The sequence below is a fragment of the Podarcis pityusensis genome (assembly GCF_964106645.2).
Source record: "Podarcis pityusensis genome assembly, chromosome: 1".
Lineage (NCBI taxonomy): Eukaryota > Metazoa > Chordata > Lepidosauria > Squamata > Lacertidae > Podarcis > Podarcis pityusensis.
Window position 1 is genome coordinate 5,887,616 of NC_138028.1, and position 20,342 is coordinate 5,907,957.

At 46.8% G+C, this 20,342-nt stretch overlaps 1 protein-coding gene and 1 long non-coding RNA gene across 3 annotated transcripts; one reads left to right on the plus strand and one right to left on the minus strand.

The window, feature by feature from the left end:
- Positions 1–950: 950 nt before the first annotated feature.
- Positions 951–19,544, plus strand: LGALS3 (galectin 3). Of its 2 annotated transcripts, XM_080992512.1 has the most exons (7): positions 1,060–1,089; positions 10,757–10,818; positions 13,865–13,886; positions 14,807–15,229; positions 16,580–16,668; positions 17,566–17,734; positions 19,252–19,544. In XM_080992512.1, exons 3-7 carry the CDS (start codon positions 13,869–13,871, stop codon positions 19,405–19,407), a joined length of 855 nt encoding a protein of 284 aa, XP_080848638.1. In that variant the 5' UTR covers positions 1,060–1,089; positions 10,757–10,818; positions 13,865–13,868; the 3' UTR covers positions 19,408–19,544. The 2 variants fall into 2 exon arrangements, with proteins under 2 accessions (XP_080848637.1, XP_080848638.1); XM_080992511.1 differs by lacking the exon at positions 10,757–10,818 and having other exon boundaries at positions 951–1,089.
- Positions 10,918–13,857, minus strand: LOC308470426. The gene is made up of 2 exons (XR_013982421.1): positions 12,524–13,857; positions 10,918–12,363 (listed from the first exon to the last, which is right to left on the minus strand). It is a non-coding gene; the product is annotated as an uncharacterized lncRNA (long non-coding RNA).
- Positions 19,545–20,342: the final 798 nt, after the last annotated feature.

Here is a 20,342-nt window from a genome sequence, read left to right on the forward strand (position 1 = left end):
TCATAATTGTCCTTAAATAGACTTAGATTTTTTACTGTTATGTTTACCCCTAGGTATTTTACTTTTTTAACCACATTAAGTTCCGTCTCATTCTGAAACCGTTCTGACTCTGTATCAGTCAAATTTTTCCCCAAAACCTTAGTTTTCTGTTTATTTAGTTTAAATCCAGCCACCCGACCAAAGTCATTAATCAGTTGTAATACTCTTTTCGTACTGGGCTCTGGCTTCTGCAAGGTCAAAACCAGGTCATCTGCGAAAGCTTTTAATTTATATTGTTTCTGACCGACCTGAATTCCTTCCACCAACCGATCAAACATGTCCATTCTGAAGGAAATCAGCCCTGAGTGCTCACTGGAAGGACAGATCCTGAAGCTGAGGCTCCAACACTTTGGCCACCTCATGAGAAGAGAAGACTCCCTGGAAAAGACCCTGATGTTGGGAAAGATGGAGGGCACAAGGAGAAGGGGACGACGGAGGACGAGATGGTGGGACAGTGTTCTCGAAGCTACAAACATGAGTCTGACCAAAAGACTAATAAAAATGACACCAACCATCCGTCCATAATATACCTGGACCCATGCTCTGACTATGTGCTCCTCGAACAAGTGCCTTTTTTTCTCTGTCATAAATCTCCCAACGTGCAGCTCCCCTGAATGTCTACAAGCTCAAGCCTTAGGACAGAAGGAGGGGAAACACTTTTCCCTTTACACTTTCTCCCTGCCAGGCAGATATTTGCAACCTTCCCCCGGTCTCCTCTCTCTCCCCTTTTCTCTAGAGGGAAAAAGTCCGCGCCGCCGCCTCTTTTCCTCGTAGGGGAGTCGCAGGCATCCTGGACGGGGCGGGATGTCGAGGGGAACCCCGGCTGGGTGGGTGGGGAGCAGCCCTAGGGTGGGTGGCCCCCATGGGGGCCAGGCTGCAGAAAAAGGCGGTGCAAGGTCGTGGGCGATGGGGAGGGGCATTTGGGGGGCGGGACACCCGACGGGGCGGTCCCGGGACGGGGATATGAAACGCCTGGCCGGCCCCGCCCCAGCCCGTCTCGGCTGCTGCTTTCCCCCTTCTCAGTCCGAGGCTTCGACGGGATCCTGCCAGGTAAGAAGGGCGTCGAGGATCGGGCCCAGGAGATTTTGGGGGCGCTGGGGGGGGTTGGCCGATCTTCCACACCCCACCCCGAGAATGGTGCCACTTTTGGGGTTCCTTTCTCCAGCCCCCCACCCAGCTGTCGGTGTTGAGAGACGGTTCCAAAAAGGGGAACCGTCTGAATTTTGTTTTTGGAGGATGGGGGTCTCTGGTCCAGGAGGGTGGGATTTGCCAGCTCCAAACCCCCGCCGTCTGCGATGACCTCCCGGCGGCGGAGATTTGAGGGGTCCTCCTCCTGCCCCCGGTTTGGGCATCTGCGCCCTCGAGGGGCGTGGAGGAGTTGGCTAAAGAGACCCCCGCCAAGAGCGCATCTGGCTCAGAGCGACTTCTCCGAAGCTTGCAGAAGCCGTCCAGGGTCAGCCCAGCCCAAACCAAAAAGGAGCCGTAGAGAAAAAGAGCCTTTGACGTCTCCTCTGCCCCCTCCCCAGCCCCTGTCAACGTCTGAATATGGGGGTTTGTCAAACTGAATCCGTAGCCTATTTCACAGCATGGAGCTCTGCCCCCCTGCGAGGGTGATTCATCCCCGTCAGATATTAAATCCACACGCATGGATCTTGCAAGTTACATAAGGAGAGGCTGCAGGATCAGGCCCATAGCCTATCCATGCTCTAACCCAACTCCCTAGAGACTGCAATCTACTCACAGAGTTTAAACTGGCAGTGATCTACCCCCTTTTTTGGGGAATTCGGGTCAAAGTTGTTGAGTTTTTTCAGGGAGGAGATAAAATGTTGAGCTATTTTTAGGGGAGCCACAGTTGTTTAGTTTCTTTGGGGGGAGCCAATGATCTACCAGTGATCTACCGCAGACATCCAGTGATCTAGTGGTAGATCATGATCTACCTGTTGGACATGCCTGCTCTAACCAGCTGAGCTATCCATGGATTAGACAAAAGAGCAGGGGACAAAATGTTGGTTCTGCTCCGCCTGCGCGTTTGGAGACAGCCGTGCTTCGGAGGTGCTTCGGATTGGACCTGCGACCTTCTGCATGCCCAGCCTGTGCTCTAGCCACTGGCACTGCGGCTCCAGTCCCCAAAGCTGTGGGTGCAGCAGCACGTTGCCCTTTCACATCCCGCTAAAGCTGGCCAGCAGTGGGTCGGACTCTGTGTCTCCTGCAGAGGCAGGGCAGGGCTGGGTGTTAGGCACAGCAAGGAGAGTGGAAGCCCAGAATGCAGAATTGTAAAGTAATGGTTGTTTTGTGCTCAAATCTACGCGGAATGGGGTTGGTGTGTGGGAGAAAAAAAGGACAGATTTAGGAGTGGTGCAGAAATATTGAACTGTGACTCTGGATTTGGCTTTTTGCACAAGTTGGCAAGCAGCCAAGCAGCGAAAAGGCTTCTGCAATCATGCAGAATAGTTTAATCCTGCGTGCAACAGCCTCTTCTGTCTCTTTCAGAAGTTGCTGTTTAGGTAAGGTAAAAGGTAAAGGTAAAGGATTCCTGGATGGTTAAGTCCAGTCAAAGGCGACTATGGGGTTGTGGCGCTCATCTCGCTTTCAGGCCGAGGGAGACAGCGTTTATCCGCAGACATGTGGCCAGCATGACTAAGCCACTCCTGGCGCAATAGAACATGGTTACAGAAACCTAGTTGCTGTTTACCTTCAGTTAGGTCACATCTGCACCGATAGCTATAGGTAGCAAACGTTTGCTTTTTCTGCATCCAGTAGAAATCCATAGCACCGATACTGAGAACCAGCTGGGTGCGGTGACTGTGCTGTAATTGATTATCGCAGTTCATATCCTGTGTTTATGTCCAAGATCCAAAACGGCTTACAATCCAGATTCCTGTTTCGTAACACTTGCAGAGTCTTCCGTCTGTATGGGCGGAGGCAGTGATGCTTCTGCAAGTCAGTTGCGTGAGACCACGGGAGGGCAGGGTTTCCCCCTCCCATTGAACCCTTGGCTTGGCCACTGGGGGAACTGGATGCTAGACTTGGTGGCCCACTGGCCTGATCCATGAGGCTCCTCTTAGGGCACAACTATCATAGAACAAAGGGACGTGGGTGGCGCTGTGGGTTAAACCACAGAGCCTAGGACTTGCCTATCAGAAGGTCGGCGGTTCAAATCCCCGCGACGGGGTGAGCTCCTGTTGCTTGGTCCCAGCTCCTGCCAACCTAGCAGATTAAAAGCATGTCAAAAGTGCAAGTAGATAAATAGGTACCACTCCGGCGGGAAGGTAAACGGCGTTTCCGTGCTCTGCTCTGGTTCGCCAGAAGCGGCTCAGCCATGCTGGCCACATGACCCGGAAGCTGTACGCCGGCTCCCTTGGCCGATAAAGCGAGATGAGCGCCGCAACCCCAGAGTCGGCCACGACTGGACCTAATGGTGAGGGGTCCCTTTACCTATACCTATAATAGAACAACAAAACAACAACACCACAAACTGGCTTATAAGTATAAAACCAAATTTACTAGAATAATAGCTAGAATAGAGGTAGACTTGTAAACATTTAAGCAACAAACATACTAAGGTGCCATGTGCAAAACAAAGCCTGGAGATACTGTAAACATGGAGTGGATAAATGTACAACTCTATCTTAACAAGTGACATGTGCAGTAAATGTTATACAGACTGGATAAATGAACCGTTCAACAAGTAGCGTAAGTCCAGTCACAGAACGGCAACCCCGTGCCGCTACAAGGGAAGGGTAGTGCACTGGAGAATATGAAAAAGTTTTTCAAAGCTGTTTTCCAAAGATTGAACTGGATGAGATGTTCTTCATTGGGTCTTGAGTTGGAAACACAAAGCCGTATGCATGGATCAATCACGGAAAGGCAAATCAAAGCCACCACCCTGGTGAGAATAACGCAAGTGGGCAAAAGGGACCTGTTCTTCGGATATATTACAGGTTTCGCTACACGCTTCATCAGTCCGAAAAGCCAGTCATACAAAACGGTTTGCTCAGGATAAAGAAAGTATTCCAGCTATCATAGAAACAGCAGCAGCAAAGGGAGGAACTGCCTTTGGCCATTTCAAATCCCATTCATCAGCTCAGCCTACCTTTCAGGGTTGTTGTAATGATAAGGTGGCGCTTGCTACATCCAAGCATTGATGCTCACCGCATCCAAATATGCCACCCTCAGCAAAATGGGAAGAAATGGCGCGATGTGCCTAGGACCCTCGTACCTATGGGACCGCCTCTCCTGGTCTGCCCCGCAGAGGACCCTAAGGTCCATGAATAAGAATAGCTTAAAGGTCCCAGGCCCTAAGGAAGCCAGACTCTCCTCCCCCAGGGCCAGGGCCTTCTCAGTGATGGCTCCGACCTGGTGGAATGCTCTGTCCCACAAGAATAGGGCCCTGCAGGACTTGATCTCCTTCCGCAGGGCCTGTAAGACAGAGCTATTCCGCCTGGCCTTCAATTTGAATTAGCCTGATCCTTTATTCCCTTTTCCCCTTTCCTCTTCTATGAAGAAACCCTTTCTGGGACCCCACATTTAAATTCTTCCCTGGTCTCCTTGCTGGCCCTAGTAGGACCAACTTGGCCAGTTAGCCCTGGTAATCACTTGATGTCTACTGACTGGGTTTTGTTTTGTTTCCCCCCCCCATAAATGACCCCTGAATTTTAGAATTTTATTGATATTGATGCTGCATTTTATGTTGTATTTTATGCTGTTTTTAAGTCACATTTTAATCAATGTTTTATATTTGCTGTTAGCCGTCCTGAGCCTGGTTTTTAAACTGGGAAGGGCAGGGTATAAATTAAAAATTATTATTATTATTATTGTTATTATTATTATGCATTTTTATGTTGCTAACTGCCCTGAGGACTTCAGATGAAGGGTGGTAGACAAATTTAATAAATTAAATAAAGGTGGTTAATAACAATATAGTAGTGTTCATGGCTGACCCCAGCTTGTGAGTGCATTTTATTTTGCAGATAAATGCAGTGCTTTTTTCCTGGGGGGACGCAGGGGTACGCATACCCCCTAAACATTTTGTGAATCTTAAGTTTGGCCTCATTGAGGGGCAGTATTTCAATATGAGTAGGAAAATGAGAGTACCCCTAAACATTTTCTTTAGGGGGAAAAAGCACTGGATAAATGTATTTTATTGTATTTTATTTTGCAGAATGCTTAGATAGCTAAATGTGAAGATATCTAAGCAGTGTATCAGAGCAGAGGGTTAAAAAAAAGAAGTTAACGGAAACTTTTGTGCGATTTGATTCTGGAGAGACTTCCTGGTTTACAGCTGCTCTGCCCATCCCCCCACCCCCGGTGACTCCCAGCTTTTTGTGCGGTGGCTTTTTCATTTGCCACAATGTCAACATCCCTCCTTTTGAAATGACAGCCGTGTGAGAATAGAAGGCCCCTTTTTCTGTTTCCCCTTGCTTGGACATGGGCGAGGCTCTGTAATCCCTTGGGCATTATTTCTGCATTGTAGATCTGAGCCCCGCCCAGCGCTGATGCTCAGCACCGCCTGTAGCTCTTGACCATCCAGGGTGCTCCCAGCTGGGGAGGAGCCCATACCTATGGGGCAGGGTGGCTGCTTTGGGTGAAGAAGGACCCAGGTTGAGTCCCCAATGGCCTCTCTGTTTCTTTCTTTCTTCTTTGGCGATCACTCTTAGCTGAGTCCATAAACAATGAGTCCATAAGTGACTGTGGAGGCCAATTCTGGACCCACACGTCCTACCACAGTGGGGACATTGGTTTCTGGGTGGGAGTTGATCATGGTGTGGATCTGCCAAGCGTGCCTTCCTCTTAGCACGTTTCTCCCTTGCGTCCTGAGTTCAAGTGTCTTCAAAGCCCATGACACCTTTGGTCAAGGCTGTTCTCCAACTGGAGCGCTCGCAGGCCAGTGTTTCCCAGTTGTTGGTGTTTATACTACATCTTTTTAGATTTGCCTTGAGAGAGTCTTTGAACCTCTTTTGTTGACCACCAGCATTACACTTACCATTTTTAAGTTTGGAATAGAGTACAGTGGGACCTCGGGTTACAGACGCTTCAGGTTACATAAACTTCAGGTTACAGACTCTGCTAACCCACAAATAGTACCTCGGGTTAAGAACTTTGCTTCAGGATGAGAACAGATATCACGCGGCGGCAGTGGGAGGCCCCATTAGCTAAAGTGGTGTTTCAGGTTAAGAACAGTTTCAGGTTAAGAACGGACCTCCAGGACGAATTAAGTTCTTAACCCGAGGTACCACTGTAGTTGCTTTGGAAGACGATCATCAGGCATCTGCACAACATGACCAGTCCAACGAAGTTGAAGAATCATCACTTCAACATGGGTGATCTTTGATTCTTCCAGTACACAGTAGCGGGTGACAGACGAGACCCTTGAGAGCTGCTGTAAGTCAGAGTAAGCAACACTGGGAGAGATGGGCCACTGAACGTGACTCAACAGAATATGGCTTCATCCATTCAGCTCTGGTCTGAACTGACACACTCCTAATGTAGCAACTGCTTCTCCGGGTTAGAACAAAGATCCGTCTCGACACATCTTGTTCACAAGCACCTTGGCAAAGGGAGGGTATTTGCAATATAAAAGCAGAAAAATACATAACATAGTAACAAATGAAAACAATTACCCACACCCCAGTTTAATAGGCCTGTGAGGAAAGGAATGTTTTTGCCTGGCGCCTAAAGATATGTAACAAAGGCACCAGGTGAGCCACCCTGGGGAGAACATTCCACAAACGGGGAGCCACTGCAGAAAAGGCCCCGCTCTCAAGTTGCCACCCTCTGGACCTCTCATGGAGGACGGCACACAAAGAAGGGCCTCAAATGATGCTCTCTCTGGGGTCACTTTAGAGACGCAGTTCTTGAGGTTTTGCGGTCCTGAGCCATTTATAGGTTGGGCCAGATTCTGCGTAATATGAGCATATGTCCCAGTAAGTAACCTGGCCACTTAATTCTGAACCAGTTGAAGTTTCTGCACCATCTTCAGAGGCAGCCCCATGTATGATGTGTTGCAGTAATCTATCCTAGAGGTTACCAGAGCATAGAGGAAAGAAGTTAGGCTGTCCCTGTCCAGATGGGGGCACAGCTGGGCCACCAGCCAAAGCTGATGGATGGCGCTCAGCGCTGACAAGGCTTCGTGAGCAGTGCTGGATTTACGCATAAACTAAACAAGCTATAGCTCAGGGCCCCACTCTCTTGGGGGCCCAAAAATTTTTGAAGGAAAAACACCTGGATGTACATTTCCAAAATATAAGATAAAAAACAAATAAAATAAAACCTATGTACAGCAACAGTGTTTTGTGTTGTGTATGTTCCTATGATGTAAGGCATGGGTAGGCAAACTCAGGCCCGGGGGCCGGATCTCGCCCAATCACCTTCTAAATCCGGCCTGTGGATGGTCTGGGAATCAGCGTGTTTTTACATGAGCAGAATGTGTCCTTTTATTGAAAATGCATCTCTGGGTTATTTGTGGGGCCTGCCTGGTGTTTTTACATGAGTAGAATGTGTGCTTTTATTGAAAATGCATCTCTGGGTTATTTGTGGGGCATAGGAATTCATTCATTCCCCCCCCCCCAAATATAGTCTGGCCCCCCACAAGGTCTGAGGGACAGTGGACTGGCCCCCTGCTGAAAACGTTTGCTGACCCCTGATGTAAGGTAATGGGCCCCGCCTGCTAGCCTGCTCCCTAAGGACAAAGGACAGCTGGACATATAAAGGGCCCCATTACCTTCAGTAGTTTAGGGTCTCATCAAACTTAAATCTGGCCCTGTGCATCAGCCTCAAGCGAAATGGAGGCTCTGTTTTATTTATTTAATTCTAGTTTTCCTCTCCCAGTTTTCTAGCATGGGGCAGATTTTCAAAGCGGTGAATGACATAAGGAAAGCATTAAGAACAGGCAGCAATAACAGCGAGATAGTCATGCAGAAACAAAATCATGCAACCCTTTTGATCTGGGCTGCCTGCAATTGTGTTGAAGGCAAGGGAGTTAATTGCCTGCTTGGTGCTTCAGAGGCCCAAAGAGAATGGGATTCTGTTGTCTAAATAGTTGGTGTTCCAAGAGGGCTGCCATTATCAGAGTTTTGGAGCCTCCCGATTGTGTTTTGTAAAGGCATTCTTTGCTTCCAGGAGAGTAGCCTGGGCTTGCCTTCACCAGCATGGACTTGGTTCTTGAAAGGGCATTGTAATAGCAGGAAGGGATGGTAAGGACAGAAGAAGGAGCATACTCAGAAAGATGCAGTGTTTTTTCCATTGTTGACATTGCACACAGTCCTGCAATAAGGTGCTTTAAGGCATGGGTAGGCAAACTAAGGCCCGGGGGCCAGATCCGGCCCAATCGCCGTCTCAATCCGGCCCACGGATGGTCTAGGAATCAGCGTGTTTTTACATGAGTAGAATGTGTCCTTTTATTTAAAATGCATCTCTGGGTTATTTGTGGGGCATAGGAATTCGTTCATTCCCCCCCCCCAAATAGTCTGGCCCCCCACAAGGTCTGAGGGACAGTGGACCCCCACTGAAAAAGTTTGCTGACCCTTGCTTTAAGGCATCCCTGATAGGGATATGCCTTGACATCTGTCTGCAAATAATTCTATTGTATTTCTGGGCAGAATTGCTCAGCTCTACAAATCTATGATTCTATGAACTTGTGCTTTAAATAGACTTGTATTACGTTTTCTTGATCACCTCTGGTGAGTCACAGTTGTCTCCAGGTAACCAAGTGGGAAAGTTTGTTGGTATTATTATTATTATTACTACTACTACTACTACTACTACTACTACTACTACTACTGGCCATCAATATGCTAGAAAATGCTCACGCAGGTATGAGTAGACAAGGGGCAAGTACCTTTCTTTCTGAGCTAATCTTGCAAATAAGTACACAACTTTGTGAGCTTGGAGGAAGAATAAAAGCATGCTCAGAGTTAAATTCCTTGTGGTTAGAGCCAGGGTGATACGTGCTAGATTTTCAGTAAGCGTACTTTGAGAAATGTTTTGCATGGTTGGTGCTAAACTTGCATTTGTTGCTAAACTTTGCAACAAAGCTCAGGGAGAAAACAAAAGCAAAGTCACCCAGTCCCGTTGGGCTGGTTTAGAGCTGGCTATTGAACAACTTCTACCTATCCTAATTTTATTGCCTAATTGGGTTGGAATGTTTGGCACGAAGGCTCTCTGTTTCGCTGTAGCAGTTAAACAGGGTGGTTGTTCAGCCTCGCAACCTTCAGGTCTGATTCCTTTTCTCAGTGACGCTTGCCTAAAACTCTGATCATCTTAAATTTCATTGCCGCAAAACCTAGGTTCTGCAGCTGGAATAAATTGCACAGGCGTTTCTTCATCAGTTGATGGCTGGTTTGCAGGCAGATCTGAGTCTGTTTCGTATTGCAGATGAAGGTCTTGATAAACTTACTCTTTGCGTACCAAGTACTGTAACTGGCATGTTTACTTCCAGTGTGCCTGTAGTGTAAGTCCACCTTCAGGTATCAGGTAGAGGTGAGTCACTAAAGATAAGCAGGAATCCACATGCCTGGGATTTAGTTTCTGCCTCTTGAAGGCCCCATTCTCTCTGATCCTCGCTATCCTGTCCAGGATGAAAGAAACTATACACAAAGACAGACTTGGGTCTGTCTGCTTGATGGGAAAATCAGACTGATTTAAGAGCTGCAGCAATTAAGTAATATGCAACTGGGGTGGAGAATAGGGATGTCAGGAGCATCCCCGATCATAAGATTTCAGGGCTCAAAGCTGAGACCTAAGGTAATGTCATTGGGGAGGGGGCAGACACTGATGATGTCACAGAGATGATGTCATGGGAATGCCACTAAACACAACACATCAAGCATTAACCTGAAAGACCTACACTGGCTCCCAGTACATTTCCGAGCACAATTCAAAGTGTTGCTGACCTTTAAAGCCCTAAACGGCTTGGGCCCAGTATACCTGAAGGAGCGTCTCCACCCCCATCGTTCTGCCCAGACACTGAGGTCCAGCGCCGAGGGCCTTCTGGCGGTTCCCTTGCTGCAAGAAGCCAAGTTACAGGGAACCAGGCAGAGGGCCTTCTCGGTGGTGGCACCCGCCCTGTGGAACTGCCTCCCACCAGATGTCAAGGAAATAAACAACTACCAGACTTTTAGAAGACATCTGAGGCAGCCCTGTTTAGGGAAGCTTTTAATGTTTAACAGGCTCTTGTATTTTAATATTTTGTTGGAAGCTGCCCAGCGTGGCTGGGGAAACCCAACCAGATGGGTGGAGTATTATTATTATTATTATTATTATTATTATTATTATTATTATTAAGTGCAATCACTATGACCATTTGCAGAGATGGAGTCACCAAGCTACAGTTTTCAGAGATCCCCTTGAAAAGGGCTTGACTATTAAACTGCTTTAGGAATCGTATCTCTGCGGAGAGAATAGGGGTCTCCTGAAAACATTCAGCGCCCCTTAACAAATGACAGCTCACAGAATTATTTGGCGTTCGCCTTGTCTGTTTAAAGTGGCAGTAGCTCTTGGGGCTTCAGGTTTCCCGGCCCTACGGAGAAGCCATTGGGGGATTGAACCCGGAACCTTTTGCATGTGTGGACAGGATCTTCCATAGCCGAAGAAGCTGAACATGTGCAGAGACCTTGCCAGCTCCTAATAGGACAGAAACTGGGTAGTGCACCATCTTGGAGTGTTGGAATCGGATGGAGTGGGGAGTAGCCTGAATTCCGATCCTTCTTCATCTTGCTAGGTGACCTTGAACTGACTCTTATCCTCACGACGACCCTGCGAGCTGTGCCAGGCAAGCCCCAGGTACATGCCTCTGCTGAGGCCAATGATAATTATAATTTATTACCTACACCCCACCCATCTGACTAGGTTGCCGCAGCCATTCTTTTCTTATTCTTTTTAAACAAAATGTTTATTACAAAAGAAAAGATCATCAGGCCACAGAAATGAACATAACCAGGTGTCTGGGGACTGTAAAATTCATCATCCAGCTCTATGAATAGCAAGAAGCCTTGCACTTTCCTTCATCGGGGTACTGAATACTCGTGGCGCAAAAATGATTCGAAGAGCAGGCAGCTGCTAAGAAGATGCTATTGGCTAAAGCCATCAGCGGACCAAAACAGTCTCTTGGTGATTACCCTAAAGAAAAGCTCTTTGCTGGACTAGGCTCTCAAGCACCTACAGCCTGCTGACAGTCTGTTATTTGACAGCGATTAGGGGGCTCCTGAAGGGACACGGGTGGCGCTGTGGGTTAAACCACAGAGCCTAGGACTTGCTTATCAGAAGGTCGGCGGTTCGAATCCCCGCGACTGGGTGAGCTCCCGTTGTTCGGTCCCTGCTCCTGCCAACCTAGCAGTTCAAAAGCACAAAGTGCAAGTAGATAAATAGGTACCGCTCTGGCGGGAAGGTAAACGGCGTTTCCGTGCGCTGCTCTAGTTCGCCAGAAGTGGCTTAGTCCTGCTGGCCACATGACCCGGAAGCTGTACGCCGGCTCCCTCGGCCAGTAAAGCTAGATGAGCACCGCAACCCCAGAGTCGGTCACGACTGGACCTAATGGTCAGGGGTCCCTTTATGTTTAAGGTAGTCTCTGTGGAAGTATATTGTATTTAAAAATGTGGTATCAGAGTTTTTAGGGGGCTAACCAGGTTGGGATAGCTGGGATAGTAGGCGTGTTGGTTTTTGAATGTCTGGTGTAGATTTTTTCAATTTCGTTGTTCTGTATGGGACACAGACAATAAAGATTATCGTATCGTATCATAATTGATATTCAGAAACATTGCTGCCTCCAACTGTGAAGGCAGAGCCATTGTGGCTATTAGATATGAGAGTCATCTTCAAATATCTCAAGGGCTGTCACATGGAAGAGGGAACCAGCTTGATTTCTTCAGCTCTGGAGGGTAGGACTCAAACCCATGGCTCAAGGAGATTTCGACTAAATATCAGGAAGAACTTTCTGACAGGAAGAGCTGTGGGACAGTGGAATGGTCTCCCTCAAGAGGTTGTTGACTCTCCTTCCTTGAAGGTTTTTTTAGCAGAGGTTGGATGAATATCTGTCAGGGATACTTTAGCTGAGATTCCTGCATTGCAGGGGGTTGGACTAGATGACCCTCGGGATCCCTTCCAACTCTACCATTCTATGATTCCATGGTGAAAAGGTAAAGGACCCATGGGTGGTTAAGTCCACTCAAAGGCGACTATGGGGTTGCGGCATTCATCTCGCTTTCAGGCCGAGGGAGCTGGTGTTTGTCCGCAGACAGCTTTCTGGATCATGTGGCCAGCAGGACTAAACTGCTTCTGGCGCAACGGAACACTGTGACGGAAACCAGAGTGTACAGAAACACGGTTTACCTTCAGGGACCCCTGACCATTAGGTCCAGTCGACTCTGGGGTTGCAGCGCTCATCTTGCTTTATTGGCCGAGGGAGCCGGCATACAGCTTCCAGGTCATGTGGCCAGCATGACTAAGCCGCTTCTGGCGAACCAGAGCAGCGCACTGAAACACTGTTTACCTTCCCGCCACAGTGGTACCTATTTATCTACTTGCACTGGCGTGCTTTCGAACTGCTAGGTTGGCAGGAGCAGGGACCGAGCAACGGGAGCTCACCCTGTCACAGGGATTCTGTGATAGCCCTCTCCTCCATGAATCTATCCTTATCGTTAATGGCAGGGAAGGATAAACTGTAGAGTGAGCATACTTTTAATCAAATCAATCATGGGTGGGGTGAAGTGATGAGTCACCATTTCGCAGCGTGAGCTGTTGCCACGAACCTCGCAGGACTGTTGTGAGGAGGGCTTCAGCAGGGCAGTGCTTGTCGTGCCAATGCGCCGTTGGTGCATTGTAAGTAAACTGTGTAGGGCAAATACACTTTCTTAACATGAATGGGGAGCATTTGATTTGAGTCATGGGCGTGTCGAGGCCTGAGTGAGTCATATTTGCACAGAGCTTTCGCCCAAAGCCACAGACAACGGCTGTGTGTTTTCCCAAAGTGGATGCTGTGGCAATTTCCCTGAATATCTCTTTGAAAGGGCGTGTTCGTGCGTGTTTTGTAGGCTTTCTATGAAGTTTGTGGGTCTCTCTCTTTTCTTATTTGGCCAGCTTTCAGGGGAGTGTACCCTCTCAGAAAGACAGCTCTTTTTGTGTTAAGAAGTGGGGGGGAAACCTGAAATATGTTCCTGGGCGGTCTTCGCTTCTTGTTCCAAGATGAGTCAACATCATGTGTATACTCAGAACACAGACGGAAATGAATTGGTAGCAGATCTGGATGGCTCACTGCTAGAAAACAGGGAGAAATTCCATTCGGTTTGCATTTAAAGGCAAACTTACCTAATTCTCACTTTTCGAAACAACACAAGCGCTGAAAAACTAGAGAACTGACAAACACCCGTCCTTTGAAACTGGTGGAATTCTGGATTTTGCAATGCCCTTCTGCAGCCAAGTAATGTGCAGGTGCTGCGGTAAAGTCTTTATGAAGATGTACACAGTGAAAAGAAAACACGAACATGCTTTATATTAGGCAAAATGGCAAGTAAACATTTAAAGAAGTTTGCACTCCAATGCTGGTGAATTTACATGAGTGCTTGAAAGCAACATCTGGATTCTGAGCTGTTTCTTTGCCCAAAAATAAGTAAATCCCAGCCTTTATCAAGCTGGTGCTTCTCCAGATGTTTGGGACTACAACTTCCATCAGCCACAGCCAGCAAACATCTGGGAGGGGCACCAGGTTGGCAAAAGCTGCTCTATCCATTGCACCACAAAGCCTCCCTTGGCTCTGCCAAGATTTGCATTTGGCCAGTGGAATCTATGGATGCTGCCTTGCACTCACCTGTTCTCTTTTTCTGTTTTGTTTCAGGAAGATGTCTGACGGCTTTTCAGTAAGTATCTGCTCTCCTGATGCAGTAGTGCTTTTGATGCCAATTTTAAAAAGGATTAGTGTTGTTGCTGTGACCTGAGACCCTCACCTGATCTTGGCCTGAGAAAGCGGGGCCCTTTCTGTATCATCAAGAAAGCACCAGCCACGGTTTCAGCTGAGACATTTAATTGCACGTTTAGTCAAAACCCAGTTAAAACTATATATCGGGGTTTTTTTCCATCTATAAGACACCCCCATGTATAAGACGGCCCCTATTTTGGGGGCAACAACCGATCACCAGTCCACCCTTGGCATTATCTGTGTATAAGATGCCCATTGATTTTTGACATTACAGTGGTACCTCTAGTTACAGACTCGATCCATTCTGGGGTGTCATTCACACCCCAAAAAGTCTGCAACTAGAGCGCTGCTTCCGTGCATGCACGCAGCATGACAGAGCGCTTCTGCACTAGTAGCATCCGTGCAGCTATCGTTGCAAAATTAAAAGTCTGCTACTTTGGAATATCTGCACCTATCTTTCCTAATAAAAAAGCCTCTGGGTTTTATTTTTACAAAAGTTAATTTGAATTTCCCCCCCATCTCATTATACAGTGGACGCTCGGGTTGCGAATGTGATCCATGTAGGCTGCACGTTCGCAACCCGCAGCGCCACATCTGCGCACGCGCGGGTTGCAATTCGACGCTTCTGCACATGCACAAAGTGCGATTTAGTACTGTTCCGGTACTTCCGGGATTCGACGGGTCTGTAACACGTAAAAACGCAAACTGAAGCGTCTGTAACCTGAGGTATGACTGTATATCATTTCCCAGAATGATTTTATTACCTTACAAGGCCACCGTATATGATTTTTCTTTACATTTCCAGCAAATATTTGGACTTCTTATACATTTTTGCTAACTGTTGCTTTGTTCTCTACACAGTTGTCTGATGCCCTGTCCGGGGGCGCCAACAACCCGAACGCCAACCCAAATGCCCAGCCAAACCCTTGGGGAAATCAGCCTGGCACTTTCCCAGGATATCCCGGAGCGTTCCCCGGCCCATATCCTGGAGCACCCGGCGCATACCCAGGGGCCCCTGGCGCGTATCCTGGAGCACCCGGCGCATATCCAGGGGCCCCCGGTGCATATCCTGGGGCCCCACAAGCAGGTGGCGGGTACCCTGGAGGCCCACCCCAGCCAGGCGGATTTCCCAGCGCACCTGGAATGGTTCCACCAGGTGCCTCCGGCATGTATCCTAGCCCCGGACAGCCCCCAAGTGGCGGAGGAGCACAGCCGACCGCACCGCAGGGTGGAGCCGGATTCCCATCTTCCGTTCCGTCCGGAGGAGCACCTTCCGGCCCGTTGGTGAGAAACTTGCTTGTTTGTGTGTGTGTGCCTCTAGGCTAGGAAATCTCTCTCTCTGATCTGTCTTATATCAGAAAATGTATACACTGCATTGACGGTAAGCAATAACAGCAAAAGCGGCTTGCAAGATTTAGGGTTCTGTGTCTTTTTAAAAAAGGAAACGAATACCCTTTGTTCACAGAACGAGAAGTTACTCCTGGATGAAGCTGTGAATAGGATCAGTTTGCAATATTCCCTATAGATAGGTTTTTCTTCTGGACACCAGTTGCCCACTCAAAACTCCATTCCACAGAATGCTGTATTATTTTACTGTTGTTAGCCATAATAATAATAATAATAATAATAATTATTATTATTATTATTATTATTATTATTATTATTACATGAGTTCCTCAGCTTAAGGCAAAGAACTGAGGGTTGGTGGAATTAAATTAAACTAGCCAGAGTTATTTCATTATTATTATTAATTTGTACCCCACTTTTATATACTGATTTGTATACCACTTCTATGCCCAAATGTCTTATATATTCCTCTCTGGTCCCATAGAACAGAGAGACACCTGACCAAAATTGCTGTGAAAATAATATTTTTTGATGATTACACCAAGGTTTATTTTCTCTCTAACTTATTAGTTGTGGCTTTAAACAGTTATTCTATTTTACCTATATTTTGGTGATTTGTTTATATTTTATATATTATGAGCTGCTTTGAGGTTGTCTCCCAGGTCCTAGACCAGTGGTTCCGAAGCTTTTTTTCCCCTCTGGGCCACACTTTCAGAAGAAAAAATTGCTCACACCACACCAAATTTCCCCTTGATAAGGAATACATTGGGAGGGGACTATTCCTAGCAGTGCTTGATTCATAACATAGAACACAACTATGATCATGAGATGTCCAGAAAGTACAAAACAATGCAGCTACATAAGAACATGCAACATTCCCAAAATAATTATAAATGAGCCCCTTACATATGTACCTTATGTATACAAACTCAACGGGAGGTGTGCTCTTGCTTTTGCCGGGTAGTCTCACTTATATTAGGGCTAATTTGAGGCAAACAAACTTCCACCTCCACATCAACACAAAGAAGTCTTTCTCTATTCTGATCTTGAAAATCGCTGTTTACAACAATACGCTGTGCAGAACTATAGCCAATGGGTTGCTGACACTCTTGCTCTGAGTTTGGAAAGATAACTATCCGCTATTTCTGCAAATAAATAAAAAAATATTTTGATACTATACACTGAAATGTTCACATGTTCCTGTGATTGTCCTTGAATCTTCCTGCCACACCCTTTGAGACCCACTGCCCTCGACCAAAACCCTGAACATTATACCATCTTTTGCAGAAAGTTCCCTGTGACATCCCACTGCCGGCAGGACTCCAGCCTCGCACTTTATTGACCATTGTCGGGACGGTGAATCCAAGGGCAAGCTGGTAAAAATGGAATATAATAATAATTTATTATTTATACCCCGCCCATCTGGCTGAGTTTCCCCAGCCACTCTGGGCAGCTGGAAAAGGGATTGGGGGTGCGCGGGGGTGTTCCAGTTTTCTGTAGGAGGGGATTGCATGTTTGGGGCCGAATTACGGCTGTGGTGTCTCCCTCTTACTCATGGGTAGGCGAACTAAGGCCCGGGGGCCGGATCCAGCCCAATCGCCTTCTCAATCCGGCCCGCGGACGGTCTGGAAATCTGCGTGTTTTTGCATGAGTGGAATGTGTCCTTTTATTTAAAATATATCTCTGGGTTATTTGTGGGGCCTGCCTGGTGTTTTTACATGAATAGAATGTGTCCTTTTATTTAAAATGCATCTCTGGGTTATTTGTGGGGCATAGGAATTCATTCATTTCCTCACAAAACAAATATAGTCTGGCCCCCCCCCAAAGTCTGAGGGACTGCAAAACTGTGTTTATTATTATTTGAAAAGCTATCCAGGAACTCTGTGACAGTCAAATTCTCAGCTGAAAAAGAGCTACAAATTGCACACCTATCAGCCAAATTTGCTCTGGCAGCTAAGAAGTTCTGTTCCAGCTCTGTTAATGCTTTCTAATTTTAAATTTTTATGCTGTACATTTTTCATGCTGAAAATGTTTCTAGGTTAGGTTGTGCAATTTCAGAGGAAAGCCTTGATCTTGCCCTCTGCTGTACATTGTAAAGACCTTTGGCTGTATGCAATAAATTGATTATTCTTTAAGGGGATTTGTTGGACCCTGGGAGAACCCTGTGATTCTGATAACAGTGGTCTTAATTCCTGGCTCCCGCTGTGTGATTTATGATCAAATGTTGAGACATTCCTCAGGAGATGGTTATAGCTTGTGTCTCCCTGTTGCAGCATTAAAGTGGATTTGAAGAAGGGCAATGACATCGCCCTCCACTTCAACCCCCGCTTCAATGAAGATGGCAGGAAAGTTATTGTTTGCAACACCATGCTTCATAACACCTGGGGGAAGGAAGACCGGACGGCCCCCAGGTTCCCTTTCGAGGCTGGCAAACCTTTCAAGGTAAAGGGGGGCACAGGGAAATGGGGTTCTCTCTCTTAACTGAAGCAGAAGCGAGATGAATGAGTTAAACGTTTGCGGGATGCACGTTCGCAACCCGTAGCGGCGCATCTGCGCACGCGCGGGTTGCGATTAGGTGCTTCTGAGCATGCACAAAGCGCAATTTAGCACTTCTGTGCATGTGTGACCGCCAAAACCTGGAAGTAACCCATTCCAGTACTTCCAAGTTTCGGCAGTCCATAACCTGAAAAAACACAACCTGAAGCATCTGTAACCCGAGGTATGACTGTATAATAAAAACACTGGCTGAAATTGATGTTTTAATGATGGGCAGCTTATTTTACCATGAAAATTAATTGCCGCATTTCCACAAAGAGCTGTGCCTAAAGCAGTGAACGACAACTTCCATCAGCCCTACAAAGCATGGCCACGGGAGTCGCAGGTCCCCACACCTGATCTAAATCCACAAAAATTACATCTGCTTCTGGACCACTCTGTTTCATTACACCGTAAGCCTGCCACCGTATTTCTGCATCGCCTCTAGTAAACATCCATCATTCAGTCAGCAACATATGCATTTCAGCAGCAGTCTTGCTTAGTGGTTATAGCAGTAAGAATAGAAGATGACCACAACCTAGATTGGATGGTTTCAGCCTCCCGACCAGATGTTTCTGGCAAGACCACAAGCACCCAGTATTTAACATTTACACTTTTTTGTTTTAAGTGTTCAGAGAATGCAAGTGTGTGGCCTCTATCAACTCTAGTCTCATTTTCCATTTATTTGCGTATTTGATGCATTATTTGTGTATTTAATGATATATAATCAACAAATACTGAGGGTAAGGGGTTTGCAAACTCCTGCCGTGTGAGCTGTGTCATCTTCAAAACTACAGCTTTGACTTCAAATTAGGGGTAGTGAGCTGTACATTTAGTAAAACCACCATTTACCACATCCTGTACCAGAACCAGGATTCCATGACTTGACTGTACAAAATTGCATCAGCATCTAACCGTATGATGACTCTTCCGCACAGGAAAACAGCTTTTTTAGATATATAAAAAAGGCATTTATAGACTGCTTAATCATCATTTCTAAGAGGGGTACATAAAACAAACCATACAAAGGATAGAACAATTAAAAATCACCATAAAACTAAATACCAGCACGTAATGCCTGCTGGAAGAAGAGTCTTTGCTGTGTGCAGCAAGGAGGTTGCCTACCTAATCCCAAATGGGAGGGAGTTCCACAGGCTTAGACCTGCAGCAGTGGTTTACGGACTTGATTCAAGGGTAGAGCCACTGAAATTAATGCAAGTTAAGTTAGTCATGGCCATTAATTTCAATGAGTTTACTCTTAGTAAATGTTAGCTGAATATAGCCCTAAGTCTTGATGTGCTAGGAAGTGCTAGGAAGCCACGCTCTGTTCAAAGAATTTGGAACTTAAGTTAATCTCTGCTCACAGCCTCTGCCAATCTGCTTTCCTGGTTCTTTTAATGTTTTGAACACTTCTCCTTTTCCAGATTCAGATTCTGTGTGAAGCGGATCACCTGAAGATAGCAGTCAACGATGCTCATTTGATGCAGTATAACCACCGCATCAAGGAGCTAAACCAGATCAACAAGCTGTGCCTCAATGGCGACATCACCCTCACCAGTGTCACGCCAACAACCATCTAACCCAAGGCTCCAGCAACCTAATACGCCAACTCTGCGTGCATTAAAACAGCAGCTTTCGTTTTTCTAAAAAGATGTCCGGCTGGCTTCGCTTTGTACGGCAAAGTTTAATAAAAATATATATACGCAGGACCAGTCAAGGAGAGGCTGAGTGTCATATGTAAGTCCTCACAAGCAGGTTTCTAGTCCTTATGGGCACCAGAGGGTTAGAAAGGGTGTTGGCAATGGACGGAGGATCATAGAATCATAGAATCATAGAGTTGGAAGAGACCACAAGGGCCATCGAGTCCAACCCCCTGCCAAGCAGGAAACACCATCAGAGCACTCCTGACATATGGTTGTCAAGCCTCTGCTTAAAGACCTCCAAAGAAGGAGACTCCACCACACTCCTTGGCAGCAAATTCCACTGTCAAACAGCTCTTACTGTCAGGAAGTTCTTCCTAATGTTTAGGTGGAATCTTCTTTCTTGTAGTTTGGATCCATTGCTCCGTGTCCGCTTCTCTGGAGCAGCAGAAAACAACCTTTCTCCCTCCTCTATGTGACATCCTTTTATATATTTGAACATGGCTATCATATCACCCCTTAACCTCCTCTTCTCCAGGCTAAACATGCCCAGCTCCCTTAGCCGTTCCTCATAAGGCATCGTTTCCAGGCCTTTGACCATTTTGGTTGCCCTCCTCTGGACACATTCCAGTTTGTCAGTGTCCTTCTTGAACTGTGGTGCCCAGAACTGGACACAGTACTCCAGGTGAGGTCTGACCAGAGCAGAATACAGATGGAGTGGGGATGCAGCTGAGCAGGAATTCTAGGAGTGAGGGTTTCTGATTTTTATTAGTAAAGTTTTAAAAGCTAAAAGTCCATCAGATATTCAAGCAAAGGGGGAAGGGGGTGAGAGAAACATTTCAAAACTTATGAGTATAGGGGTACTGGCACCTTCA